The sequence below is a fragment of the Lotus japonicus genome, chromosome 4 (genome assembly GCF_012489685.1).
Source record: "Lotus japonicus ecotype B-129 chromosome 4, LjGifu_v1.2".
In the NCBI taxonomy this organism is placed as follows: domain Eukaryota; kingdom Viridiplantae; phylum Streptophyta; class Magnoliopsida; order Fabales; family Fabaceae; genus Lotus; species Lotus japonicus.
Genome location: NC_080044.1, coordinates 8,089,834 through 8,104,534, shown reverse-complemented (window position 1 = coordinate 8,104,534; position 14,701 = coordinate 8,089,834). Strand labels below are relative to the sequence as shown.

The window sequence follows — 14,701 nt, the reverse complement described above, 5'->3', positions numbered from 1 at the left end:
TTTTTTCTATTAATAGACCTAATGCTTTTAAAAAACCCAAATAAATATGGCTTAAAGGGTCCAAAGGCCCCTGAGATTACAAAGGGAATCAAATCCAGGACCTAGAAAAATTTTACATCAAATTGGGTCCCTAAGAAATTTTTTTTAATTCAATTAAGGCCAAATCCCAATTTCATCCTAATCACTAATTCCACCTGGCTTTTTTCATTATTTTTTAATTAAAAAATATTAAAAAATTAATTTTTAATACCAAGTCATCAAAATAATCAGAAAAAAAAATCTTAATAAAAACCTAATCTAATAATCCTAAACTAAACAACCTAATAATCTAATAAACCTAATTTAAAAATCTAATCTTCAACACCATCATCTTCATCTTACCTATCAAAGCCATTACTATGATCCACAACAGATCAGATATCACTTACATATCAAAAAAACAATCAAAGTAGCTCACTTCACACAGGTCAACCAAACCCAGCGCTGCCAATAAAAATTTGCCTACACTATGAGTAAAAAATTGTATCTCCAGTACCAAACCTTTCCTCAAAATTCTCAAATTTTTCTCAATTTGAAAACTTTCTGGTGCCACCGTATCCAAAACTATGCTTCGTCTTCTTTGGGTGATACAATTTCCTAATCAATATCTCAATATCAGTATGTGGTTGCATTATACCCAGTTACCCACCCCAACTTTCCATTGGTTTCCTGTAAGATTACCTCATCTTGACACAATCAGCACTTCGGAGGCAGAGGACTGGATTCATGATCCAATCAAGAAGTATCATCGTATCAGCACTGGTTTCATGACCCAACAAACCCTAAATCGACCTGCTGCTCCAAATCCCCCTTTTTCTCTTCAACCCCAACATCACTGATCCTTAATCAAAGAGAGATTATGCATTTTTCTTTTCAGATCTGGTTATTGTTCAACATTGATGCTCAAAGATGAGAAAAAAAGCGAAAGCTTGGAGCTTCTCAACCCAGATCAAAGCCTCATGTGGCCAAGAAGACTTTCTCTTCTCTCCTGCGTTTCATTCTCGCTTGCGTTCTCCTCTCGGATCTGAGTTTGGACCGCCCATGCTCCCACCACAATGGCGACGAAAACGTAAATCCATAACACCAAGGGTTGCAAGCTTTGCGTTTTGTTGCCTGATTTTGGAGGAAAATAAGAAGAAGAGAGAGGGGAGAGAAGTGGTGCAACCATGGTTATTAGAGTGAGTGGTGGATTTGGGGATTTGGGGATTTGGTTTTGGTTTCTCGATCACTCCTTCTCCTTGCATCGCCTGGTGGTGGATTTGGGGATTTGGGGTTTTGGTTTCGAGTGGGGGTGGGGGTGGAGGTTTCAGTTGCAGGTGGGGGTGGGGATGGGGTTTCGGTTGCAGGTGGAGTTGGGGGTTGGGTGGAGATGGTTTGGCTTCCTCATGGTGGCTTGCGAGTTGCGACAGAGGAAGCAAGAAGAACGGTGGTGGTGGCGGCCTTCATGAGAAGGAGAGGAAAGTGTGGTGATGGTAATTCACGTTGAAAGGAAGAAGGAAAGTGGGTGATGTTGGTGCTGTGTTCTTCTAGGAAAAAAAACAAAGAAGTAGATTAGATTAAGTTTTGGAATTAGATTAGGGATTTTGTTAAGTTTTTTAATTTTTTTTTTTGCTTAAATAACTGAGTTAGAATAAAAAAATAAAGTTTTATTATTTTTTAATTAAAAAAAATAAAAAAATGCCAAGTGGAATTAGTGATTAGGACGAAATTGGGATTTGACCTTAATTGAATTAAAAAAAATTTCTTAGGGACCCAATTTGATGTAAAATTTTTTTAGGTCCTGGATTTGATTCCCTTTGTAATCTTAGGGGCCTTTAGACCCTTTAAGCCAATAAATATTCATTAGAACGTTAACAGGAAAAACCAAATTGGAGGGAAAAGCACAAAAGAGAGAGACACCGGAAATAAACTTCCCGGCGGCGGAGGCTACGGCGGCGGATACAGAGTTTCCGCAGTCGGAAAAAGATGAGGGGAAACACACGCCATCGCAGTTCATGCGCTGCTTGCAAGCAACTCAAGAGAAGATGCGATGCACCCTGCATTCTTGCTCCACATTTCCCACTGACCAAGACTCGAGAATTCGAAGCGGTTCGCAAGGTTTTCGGCACCAACAACATCATCAAGATGCTCTCCGATCTCGACCCACAAGGAAGAATCGAAGCTGTGAAATCGCTCGAATGGGAAGCGTTGATGTGGCAGAACGACCCTGTTCATGGACCTCTCGGTGCTTTCATGCAACTCCAACGGAAACAGCAGCAAGAATCGGGTCTCAATCTTGAGCTCAAATTGATGTCCCAGTTGCAAGATTCAGCAGTGGATCGACCTAGCCAAGAGGGTAATTTTCAATCTTGTGATGGGAACAAGGTTAATGCAGAATTGGGAATGGAAATTGGGGAACTAGGTCAAGATGGAAATTCTGACTCTGAAGTTGAAAGGGGTAAAGAGGATAGTGCAATTGAAGGCAATGTTGATCAAAGCAGTGGAAGGACCCAAAGCTAAATTTCAGCATGTTAGGTACATTCCTTGCCTTTCTGATTAAACTTGCAAGAAATTTGATTTTCTATGTAGAAGGTAGAAACTAGGATTTAATGCAATTAAGAGCTTTGTTGAATTGAGCTATGATTTAGTTTCTTTTTAGCTGAAACTTTCATTCTTTACCCTTGATTTGATGATGTTATATTTATATGTATAAATGTGTAAATTAGATGTTTTAGAATAAAATTGGTGTTTACAACTATTTGGTGTAGCTAAGTCACCAAAAGTTACTTTATGTTTGCAATTTTTATTTTGGGATTGATGACCTGCCAGAAACATTATATGGAATTTTGTGTTGGGTGTTTATCTGTTCTTTTTCATGATTTTCTGTTGGGTGGATTTGGTAGATGTAGTTGGGGTGATATACATGATACTCACTTCTCATGAGAAAGTTTTGTGCTCAAGATTATTATCCTGATGAATTTTGTTTTTGGAAAAGCATTTTGTGGCACAGTCATGCTAATATCAAACCAATCATAGTTTCATAAGAGAAAAAGGGTGTGTGGACAGCTCTTGATCTCTTAAAAATGGAATAAAATTTGCACAAACATAAACATGCAGTCTTTCTGGAATAAGACACACAAAATTCTGAGTATGTTTGTTATACTTAGAGCTTGTTTGGATACAGATTTATTGGAGCTTATTGAAGCTTATATCTACTGAAAAATAGACTAAATAAGCTATAATAATAAGTGCTGTTCGGTTTGCACCCAAATGAGTTTTTCGTGCAATAGCGGAATTCATAAAAAGCTAGTTTATGTTCCTCTCTTCCTACTGCACTTTATTGGGAAGAGGTAGTAACACATTTTAACATACTCTTTAAAACACTTTATGTGGTTAGTAAATTTTAAGAAGACTCTAACACACATTTGAAGTAGTGTTAAAGAGTGGGTCAGAAATCAGAATGAGTATTTACTAGCATTTTCTCTTCCTAAGAATGGGCCTATAGCTAAGTTTTATCAACCTTACAGTAGTCTGAATGCTTTTCTCCAAAACTATGGGTTTTTTAAGCTTTTCTTCATATATATATATATATATATGTCTAATTAACTGTTTCAAGCATTGATCAACTCAGACTTTGATTTCATTTGTTGATTTTTTCTCTTAAATCTTGTTTATGTAGACCATATGTGAATAGTAGAGTGAAGCAGGTAGCAGATGAAGGATTTTCCACAGGAGAAAAATGTGTATATACCTTGACAAGACACTTACTTAGAAACCATACTTCTGGAGTTTTGTAAATTTACATCTTCTACGAAACTGATAGACCAAAGATGTACTTGGATCATTTGTAGAGAATTGTTTTGAATAACTTTGTAAAGTTACTTCCGGAATATTTTTTGTAGAATGTTCATCTAAAAGTAATTTTTCAGTAACTATCTGCATGGTGTTAATAAAATTTCGTTTGAGCATAAAATTAGTTTTATCATTTGCAAAAGTATTGTCTTTGCCATCAGGGTGGAAGGTGGTGCACCAGTGAGACACCTTTTTTTACTGTTGTTAGTTGTTACGATTGTTTAATATTGGATTGGATGGTTGATAAGGACGAGTGGGGAAGAAAGTGTCGACTTTTGAGATATTTATCAATAAATCTCTTCAACATTGCACTCTCAAAGAATGTAGAATGAGTCGTGTGTTTAGAAGAGCTTATTTACTGCTTATTTGAGCTTATCTTACAAAAATAATAAGCATTTATATTGGGTGTTTGAGAGAGCTTACAAAATATTATAATTTATATAATTTTTCACCTTTTCAATAATTCTTTAATGTTGTATTCTCATTTTTCTTCTCTTTGACTTGAGTGAATTGAATCTGAAGTGTGAATGACATTTTATTGATCTATTTTTCTGGAATCGTTGAGGTTTTTTTTTTGTCAAACTGCAGTCTTGAAATAATTAACCGTGAAGGGTTTGCAAGTGGCAGAGACCATTCTTGAAATCCTTAATTACATAAAGAATTAAAACAAAAATAAAGAAGATGACATTCGTGTTTGGATTGTCTTCTTTAAATAAAGAAACAGTCAAGTCCTAAACTTAAAAAAAAAAAAACTAAAAAATCCAATGCAACGAAAAGTATTTCTAATGTTGGATCAAGAATTGTATGTTTGGATTTCTGTTGACGTCAATGTGCATTCATGATCAACGGCAAAAACTTCCTTCTCGAATTTATTTTGAACTTAACATACATGACAAATCTTCTCCATTGATAATTTGAGACAGGTGAAAATATGTTTGGTGCCTTTTCACACTGATTTCTCCCTTGCCTACAGTTTACAAATTTTATTCATCTAGTAGAGGTGAGACTAATTAAGAAAACCCAACATTAAGTTGTGTCACTCTTCAATGGATTAAAAATTCCACTTTTCCTTTGTTTCAAAGTTACCAAGCAAAATACATTGGTTAGTATATCCCTTTTTTTTTCTTCATTGTAGTGTCTATTTTGTAATGGTGAAGTAAAGAGAGATCACTTTTGGAGTTCTCAAGTGAAAAAGGACCAAGAGGGATAAATGAAACCAATGCAAGCTCAATCCGTTTCAGCATAACTACCAAGAAATATAATTAGAAACAGAAACATATCCAATAGGTCACTAACAAACTTTTTGACTTGCTTTTCAACAATTTGTTGTTTGATTTCATCATAGTGTATTGGTTAATTAATTAAGCAAATTCTTTGCTTTTCATCATTCATTACCTCCCTTCTCCCACACTTAACCAACTAACGCCAGCAGCACTATACCTACTTTGTTACCATATCTGCTTTTGTCCTTGCACTTAAAGAAAAGAAAAGAAAAAGCTTTTGGGGGCAAATGATTATAAATTTGATCAGTTCCATGAGCAAACAACTAAAGTAAGTAGGTAATAGATTTGCTTCTAGGTCCTTTCACTTTTTCCATTATTTCTAGCTCAGACTTCTTCATAAATATTGTTCCAATTTCTTTATAAGTATAGAGTATTTTTCTTAGTTAAGAATAGAAGAAGAACCAGAGAAGAAGAAGAATGAGTACAGCCAGATTTATCAAGTGTGTAACAGTTGGGGATGGAGCTGTGGGAAAGACATGCATGCTTATATCCTATACCAGCAATACCTTTCCTACAGTATGTTCCAATTAGCATACTTATTGGTCATGGAAGGTTCAATTGTACATATATATACAGGGTTTAAAATTGTGGTTGCCATTGCCACTGTGTCGCAGAATTGCAGACAAGTGGAGGGTGATGCGGTTGCAATTCCGGTCTCTAGAACCGTTACGTTGCGGCTGCAATCGCAGTTGCGGACGAAAATTTGAAACCCTGCATATATCTATGAACTGGAATCATGGTTTCAGGAGCTAGTTTTGAAGCTAATGCTCTTTCTTTTGCTATGGTTTTCTCTTTGTTAGGATTATGTTCCAACAGTGTTTGACAACTTCAGTGCCAATGTTGTGGTGGATGGTAGTACAGTTAATCTTGGTCTATGGGACACTGCAGGTTTGTTAATCTTCTTTCTGAGGGCTATGTTTCACATTCACTTTAAATGCCAAATTTTGATGAATGAAAATATTGTGTTTGCTTTGTATAATTTGTGTGGTTACAGGACAAGAAGATTACAACAGGCTAAGGCCTTTGAGTTACAGAGGAGCTGATGTGTTTTTGCTGTGCTTTTCTCTAATTAGTAAAGCAAGTTATGAGAATATTTCCAAAAAGGTTTTTTAACTATCTGCCCCAAATCCTCTTGTTCAGTTACTGTAATTTGGTTTTCAGTTGAATTGTGATGTGAAATCCTTAAAACATATGTATTTGTTGGATTCTTGACAAACAGTGGATACCTGAGCTGAGACATTATGCTCCAAATGTGCCTATTGTGCTGGTGGGAACAAAACTAGGTATGATAATTCCATCAAAGTAGCATAGCAAAATTCATCATAATTTGTCAGTAATGATAGTCTTCTTCATATTCCTCTCTCTCTCTCTAGCTATTCAACTCTACTTCTGTACAATTGTGAAACTTCCATAATTAAACATTAACTAGAGATCTAGCTAAATAAGTCCTTATAAAGGGGAGGGAAACCAGGGCAACGCTCACCAAAGTTTAAAACTGTGGTCGCGGTTGTGGTTGTAGTTAAATTGCGGGATTACAGACAAATGCGGGTGAATGCGGCTGCAATTGCAGTCACGATTGTGGGTGTCAAGAATAATTGGCTTGATGCCTTCTCTGATTCTATTCTCTTCTATATATAATACAATTACATTTACAAGCAATAATGACTAATTAACCCTAATTCCTAATTTGCACAACCTAAATTAGGAAGTCTAATTCTGTACATTCAAATAGGAATATTCTTGATTCTATTTCCTAATTTCTCAAACATAAAATAGGAAACAATCATTAATTGCAGATATCCTCATTGACATCCCCCCTCAAATTGATGCGGTTTGTCAAGAAGCATCAATTTGCTAAGAAGAAACTGGTGACGGGCACGAGGAACCGCTTTAGTGAAGATATCTGCAAGCTGAAGCTGCGAGGAGACATGAGGAAGAGAGATAACATGATCATCAAGAGCCTCACGAATGGAGTGACAATCCACTTCAATATGCTTAGTGCGCTCATGAAAAACTGGATTAGTAGCAATCTGAATAGCGCTTGTGTTGTCAGCATGGAGAGGCGTAACATTGATTTGAGGGAATCCGAGTTCAGCCAATAAACCACGAAGCCAAGTTATTTCAGAGCAAGCAGTGGACATAGCTCGATATTCAGACTCAGTGGATGACTTGGAAACGCGGGCTTGCTTTTTGCTCTTCCAAGAAATTAAGGCCGGACCAAGGAACATGCACCAACCGGACACCGACCTTCGTGTATCAGCACAACCTGCCCAATCAGCATCACTATAGGCAAGCAAAGTAAGAGATGTACTGGCCGGAAAAAATAATCCTCGATAAGACGTTCCTTTCAAATAGCGAATGATGCGACGAACAGCAGCCAAGTGAAGATGACGAGGAGTGTGCATGAATTGACTAACTTGTTGCACTGCAAAGGAAATATCTGGACGTGTAATAGTCAAATAGTTAAGACTTCCCACCAATTGACGATACAATAAAGGATCAGGCAAAAGATCACCCTCATCACGATGATATTTGACATTAACTTCAAGAGGAGTATCCACAGGGACAACAGATTGAAGACCAGCCAAAGAAACTAAGTCCTCAGTATACTTGTGCTGATTGAGAAAAATACCTTTGGAGTCAGAATGAACCTCAAGCCCCAAGAAATAGTGAAGATACCCAAGATCCTTCATGTGAAAGGAAGCTTGAAGCTGCTGTTTAAGTAGTTGTATGGACGCTTGATCAGAGCCAGTAATGATCATGTCATCAACATAAATGAGAAGAAGAACAATACCAGCGGACGTGTGATGAATGAATAAGGAGGAATCATATTGGCTCTGAGAAAAAGAGAATCCAAGAAGGGTAGACCGAAATTTCTCAAACCATGCCCGAGGAGCCTGCCGCAAGCCATATAAAGAACGCTTGACTTTGCACACGCCTTCAGAGGAAGAAAACAAGCCTGGAGGAGGTTTCATAAAAATATCTTCTGCTAAATCACCATGAAGAAATGCATTCTTCACATCCATTTGATATAGGGACCAACCTTTAGAGGCAGCAATAGAAAGGATTGTGCGGACAGTGGTCATCTTTGCCACAGGTGCAAAGGTCTCATCATAATCCACCCCGTATTCTTGTTTGTTACCCAAAGCAACCAACCGGGCCTTATAACGATTGAGAGAACCATCAGAATTTAACTTCACAGAGTACACCCATTTGCAACCAATGGGTTTAACACCAAGAGGGCAAGGGACTATGTCCCAAGTGAAATTCTCCTGAAGTGCTTGTAGCTCATCTTGCATGGCCTTTACCCAACGCATGTCCTTAACAGCCTGCGAATAACATGTGGGAATAGGTATACTAGATAAAGTAGCAGTAAGAGAAGTAGGCTCCCATCCATACCTATTAGGTGTTCGATGCAGGCGAGTGGATCGACGCAGGGTAACTGGTGCTGGTTCAGGCGGAGGATCAGCATCGGGAGGGGGCAAAGTAGGAGGTCGTCTAGTATACACCTGTCCAGGTTTAAAACGTTCTATAGGACGAGGAACATCAGCAAAGGTATGAAGAGGAACAAAACTGTTAGAATCAGAAGGAAAACATGGAAAATAATATTGATAATCAAAGAAAACCACATTTCTAGAAATGCGCATGCGTTGAGCAATGACATCATAACACAAAAATCCCTTTTGATTAGGAGAATAACCCATAAAGGCACACTGCACAGATTGCGCGCCGAGTTTATGACGCTCTAGAGGTGGCAAGTGCACAAAGCAGACACACCCAAACGTGTGAAGGTCATCATAACTTGGCTGTGTGTTATAGAGACGAAAGAAAGGAGAATCAAAAGCCAAAACCTGAGATGGGAGGCGGTTGATCAAGTATACAGCCGCAGACAAAGCTTCAACCCAGAATTGAGAAGGAACAGAGGCTTGAAGCAGTAATGTTCGGGTAACATCAAGCAAGTGCCGATTTTTGCGTTCTGCAACGCCATTTTGCTGCGGCGTATATGGACAAGAACATTGTGAAAGAATCCCCTTCTGCCGCAAGTACTCTTGAAAGTTGTGAGAGATATATTCCCCACCAGAATCAGTACGCAAAACCTTGATACCTGTGTCAAACTGAGTCTCTATATATGCCAAAAACTGTTTAAACATACAAAAGACATCAGATTTAGAGCGGAGAAAATAGATCCATGTAAACCGGCTATAGTCATCAATAAAGGTTACAAAGTATTTATACTTTGCATGAGACAAGACCGGTGACATACCCCAAACATCACTATGAATAAGATCAAAACATTTAGTGGCACGATGAGCTATAGAGGGAAAGGGAAGAGTCTTGCTTTTAGCAAGTTTGCACACAGAACAATCAAATGCAGAAGTAGGAATAACAATTTTATTACTCAACAATCCAGATTTCAATAAATGAGCTAAAACAACTGAGTTTGGGTGACCCAATTTTCTATGCCAGTCCTCATACTTATTTGGGACACCATTACAAGCAAAAGACAAAATATTCGACAGAGAAAACTGGAGAGGAAATAGTCTGCCCACTTTAGGCCCCCTCGCGATCACTTTCCCCGACGCCTGATCCTGCACAGAACAACCATCACGAGAGAAATTAACATTACAATTGTTATCGACCAATTGTCCAACGGAAATCAAATTGGAAACAAGCCCTGGGGAAACAAACACATCTCGAAAGGAGGAATTGATGTCTCCAACAGCAGAAATAGAAAGAATATTACCATCAGCAATTTGGATATTTTGGGTGCCATGATAAGTGTGAACATTGTGCAATTTTTCAAGGGAACCAGTCATGTGGTTAGAGGCCCCAGAATCAACAAACCAAGGTTGAGATGTAGGTTTGGACTTACCTTGAAGGCCCAAGGCAGAAAGAGCTGCGAGTACCATTTGTTGTACGGCCTCGGGAGTCAAGGAAGCAGCACTAGAAGTTGTAGGAGCAGAAGTCTGGTCCAGAGAAGTTGTAGTGGCGTGTAAGGCATGCAACGGCTTCCGCGGGGGTCGAGTTGGGCAATCTGCGAGGATGTGACCCTGTTGCTTACAATAGTTGCAAAATTTCTTACTGCAATTCCGAGCAAGATGACCAAATTGCTTGCAAGAAAAGCATTGAACTTGGCGCATATCACGACCTTTGCCTTTACTTTGGGCAGCGTAGGCAACAGAGACAGGATCAGCAACAAAGTCACCACGGGATAAGGTCAGAAGACGCTGCTCTTCTCGAAGTAATTCTGCAAGACACACGTCCAAGGAAGGGGCTGGATTCCTGTTCAGCAAAGCAGCACGCACAGCTTCAAATTCAGGTCGAAGCTTCATGAGAAATTGGTCCCGTTGGCTAATCTGATAAACTTTTTGGACAGCAGTGAGTGAATCTTTAGAAACATCAGCGTGTAAGATTGCTGAATGATCAGCCCAAAGAGTAAGGAACCCGGAGTAATAGTCCTGAATAGAGAGATTTCCCTGACGATAGTTAGCAATGTCGAGCTCCAACTGGAACCGTTTGGCAACATTGTCCTGATTGTAAATACGCTTCAGATAGTCCCACATATCTTTAGCAGTAGAGAAAGCACGTAAGTTGTTGATCATGTGAGGTTCAACAGAAGCCAGAATCCAGGTTATAACTTGGGCGTCCTTTGTTTGCCACGCCGCCAATGTCGTTTTCTCTGCCGGAGCAGTGGACTGAGCTACATGATCGTCCCAAAGGCCTTTCCCTTTCACGAACATTTGGAACTGAAACTCCCAAGCGCCATAATTTTTGCCCGTAAAGCGGACACAGAAGTTTTCAAAAGTCTTTTCGGAAGCCATGAGGAGCAAAGCAAACTGACCAGAAACAAGATAGCACAAAAAAAACAGCAACGTTCCAGAAACAGAACAGCAAGAAAAGAAACAGAGCAGCGAACCAGGAATAAAAGCAACGAACCAGGATGGGCTACAGCAGCACAACACGAACCAGAATCAGAGCAACGAACCAGAGAGCCAAGATGAACCACGAAGGAGGCACGATGTTGATACGGATAGAAGAAGCAAGAGCGTGTCGCTCTTAGCACACAAGGAAACGGCACAAGAGAAGTGAGAAGACTCGTGATACCATGTCAAGAATAATTGGCTTGATGCCTTCTCTGATTCTATTCTCTTCTATATATAATACAATTACATTTACAAGCAATAAGGACTAATTAACCCTAATTCCTAATTTGCACAACCTAAATTAGGAAGTCTAATTCTGTACATTCAAATAGGAATATTCTTGATTCTATTTCCTAATTTCTCAAACATAAAATAGGAAACAATCATTAATTGCAGATATCCTCATTGACAGTGGGAACTAAAAACCCTTAATGTTTGCGGCTGCAATTGTAGTTTGTGGCATGACAGAAAATAGAGGAAATAAGACCAAGTTACATATTTGAGATCATCAATATGTCTAATGTTTAAACAGTTTCATATGTGAAATCTTCCATTTCGTGCAAAGTTTCAGTTGGTCATTGCTTATAAAACAAGCAATGCTTATAAATCATAACTTTTGCTAATGAACTTCAAGGCTAACAGTAGTTTTTTTTTAAATCTTATGTATGTACAGATTTGCGAGACGACAAGCAATTTCTGATTGATCATCCTGGAGCCACAAGAATAACAACTGCTCAGGTAAGTCCACAACAAATTTAAAATAAAACAAAAAAATAAAAGATGCTTATGATTTAACAATGATTGTGTTAAGCAGGGTGAAGAGTTAAAGAAGCTGATTGGTGCAGTCACTTATATTGAGTGCAGCTCTAAAACTCAGCAGGTAAATTATAACCATTTCATTGGACTCAGCATCTTTTAGCCATATTTTGTAGCAAACTCAAACTCTAGATTAAGATGTAGTTAAAGGAACTTGTGATCTCTGTAAGTATTCAATTAAATGCAGTAATAGGTGATCCCTGATTCTATCTATTCAATTGCATTGAGAATTACTGTTATAGCATGTTCGGATCAACTTATTTTCCCTCATAATCAATCCTGGCATTCTGAAGCTACACACATAAGTTTCTCATGAAAGTTGATTTTATCTTTAGAATCAAATGTCGAAGAATTGCCAACATGTACTTAAGCAGTTGAAAGAATTCACACTTTTTTTTGTTGCAGAATGTGAAGGTAGTTTTTGATGCTGCAATAAAGGTTGCATTGAGGCCACCAAAGCTAAAGAAGAAACCGCACAAGAAAAGGACCTGCACTTTCCTTTAGTATTTCATATTCAGTTATATTTCACTCAAAATCAAGTATATGACAGAATTGAAACCTAAATTCCAGTGTTTTGTGGTTCCAATATATAAAGAGCTTCTGGGGTTTTGGATGACCTCTGTAAAGAAATTTAGATTCCTCATGAAGTGTAATCAATGGAAAATGAACTCAAGTATTGCATTGTTGAATTAATTATTTTATTTTACCAGTGTTAGTTGATCTTACTTTTGTGGCATTGTTTCATCTAAACATTTTGTATAATAAGGCCTTCTAGTTGCAATTGGAATCCAGTTTTATTAATTCCTTATCTGCTGTTTCTAATTTCTATCACCTAGGAATGTTCTCTTTCAAATCATCAGCATCTCAACAAATAGAATAGTTTGAATCAGTACTATATATCAACTGTTATTTTAAAAGAAAAAATAAATATTTTGGATAACTTAAAATAAAAGTATTTAAAATTTCGTTTCATCACTAAAACTGATTTTGGAATAAATCAAAAAACTGAAATGTTCTTCTTTAATCTGAGCAGTAGGTTGCTCTAAATCTCTTATGGTGATGTATGTGTTAGAGTCTCATATTGGCCAGAGATGTGACCAATTAAGTGCTTATAAATGGTAGTGTAAACCTCAACTCTTGAAGCCATTTATAAGCACTTGATTAGCCACATCTCTAGCCAAAATGGGACTCTAACAATATGGTTCTAGATGGATCTTCTGTCTTGGTGGTGTGATGTAGACACGACGGGGGAGGTTCATGCAAAGACACTTTTATGTTTAAGTTAGTATGAGAGCGTAGAAAAAAAGTTCAAAGCTTAGAAGAACTATATGAATTAGCCACATGAGTAATGTTTATGTAAATAAACGATCAAACCTGTATTTATAAGTATGGTGAGAGTTGTAGTTAAAGTATTGGACCTTATGAAGCATTTGTGATCGACTATCAAGACGATGGTTACCCTTGGGTGACCTTACAATTGTTCAGTAAATGTATTGGCTTTTTTCCGCTTAGTTAGTTATTGGATGAGATGAACCTCGTTTTGGTCGACCTAACTGGCCTACATGATATTTTTGGATGTGGATTTGGCAGATGATGTAGGGCTGGAAGTGGTGAAGGTGTTGGAGGAGGGTTTCAAGGTGGTGGAGGGGATTGAAAACTGAGAAAACAAAGAGAAAGAGAGATTGAGACGGGCAAAAATTGAAGAAGAAGAAGAAGAAGAATGAGGAGGTTGCATAAAAATAAGAAGATGAGGAGGTTTCTGGATATCCAAGTGGATGAAGAATGAAATGAAGGTTAAATGGAGTGAGAGATTGAGACGGGCAAAAATTGAAGAAGAAGAAGAAGAAGAATGAGGAGGTTGCATAAAAATAAGAAGATGAGGAGGTTTCTGGATATCCAAGTGGATGAAGAATGAAATGAAGGTTAAATGGAGTGATATAGTCTTTTTAAAATGAGCGAATGAGTGACAAGAAATTTAATTAAGAGAATAGGAATTACATGACACACATCGGGCTTCTACATCATTTAATGAAGGTCACATCAATAATGTTCGTTACATTTTTTACATTGCTCTATAGGAGGACACGATTTTCACCAATTAAAAATTATGGGACTAAAGCTGCTCATTTTAAATATACGACAAATCGCACAGTTGCAATAGTTGAGAAAATTCACCCTTACTTGAGGTGTCTAATGCAAATTCACCCTTACTAACGCCTCAACCTTAAGTGGTATCTAATGTGTTCCTATAGTTCTAGGGATTGGGGTGTTGTTTTCCCTCGTCCTTCTTTTTTCGGGCTAGGTGAGCAGGAACAATGAGGATACTGGTTCCTTTCTCCCTTGGCGTGACCGCAACTTGTATCATCAATCTCTTTGTTGCATTCTTGTAGTCGATGTATTAGAGTACGATTAGAATATAGCTTATCTATTCCCCCACAGATAACTCCTATATTCGGGTAAGGGATATCAAACATGAGTATGAGACTTGCATTATTTCCTCGTGGAACTGCCTTCGAGCATTTGCCGAGGGTTAACTGTATGCAAATCCGCTAGTGATTACTTATATCTCGACCTTAAGTGGTATGTAACACGTTCCTCTAGTTCTAGAGATTTTGGTGTTGTTCTCCCTCGTCCTCTTTTCTCGGGATAGGTGAGCAAGAATAGTGAGGACACCGGTTCATTTCTCCCTTCGCGTAACCACAGTTTGTATCATCAATCCTTTTGTTTCCCTCTCGTAGTCGTCATGTTAGAGTTCGATAAGAATACAGTTTATCAATTCCCCACACACAAGTCCAATATTTGGGTAAG

The 14,701-nt window shown here is 38.1% G+C and overlaps 2 protein-coding genes across 2 annotated transcripts; both read left to right on the top strand.

Moving 5' to 3' along the window:
• The first annotated feature begins 1,838 nt into the window (after nt 1-1,838).
• Nucleotides 1,839-3,991, top strand: LOC130710795 (LOB domain-containing protein 24-like). The gene is made up of 2 exons (XM_057560159.1): nt 1,839-2,553; nt 3,698-3,991. Exon 1 carries the CDS (start codon nt 2,005-2,007, stop codon nt 2,536-2,538), a length of 534 nt encoding a protein of 177 aa, XP_057416142.1. The 5' UTR covers nt 1,839-2,004; the 3' UTR covers nt 2,539-2,553; nt 3,698-3,991.
• A 1,430-nt stretch (nt 3,992-5,421) lies between these two features.
• LOC130710794 (rac-like GTP-binding protein RAC13) lies at nt 5,422-12,674 on the top strand. Its single transcript, XM_057560158.1, has 7 exons — nt 5,422-5,669; nt 5,954-6,041; nt 6,148-6,257; nt 6,373-6,436; nt 11,751-11,815; nt 11,892-11,957; nt 12,299-12,674. Exons 1-7 carry the CDS (start codon nt 5,571-5,573, stop codon nt 12,395-12,397), a joined length of 591 nt encoding a protein of 196 aa, XP_057416141.1. The 5' UTR covers nt 5,422-5,570; the 3' UTR covers nt 12,398-12,674.
• Nucleotides 12,675-14,701: the final 2,027 nt, after the last annotated feature.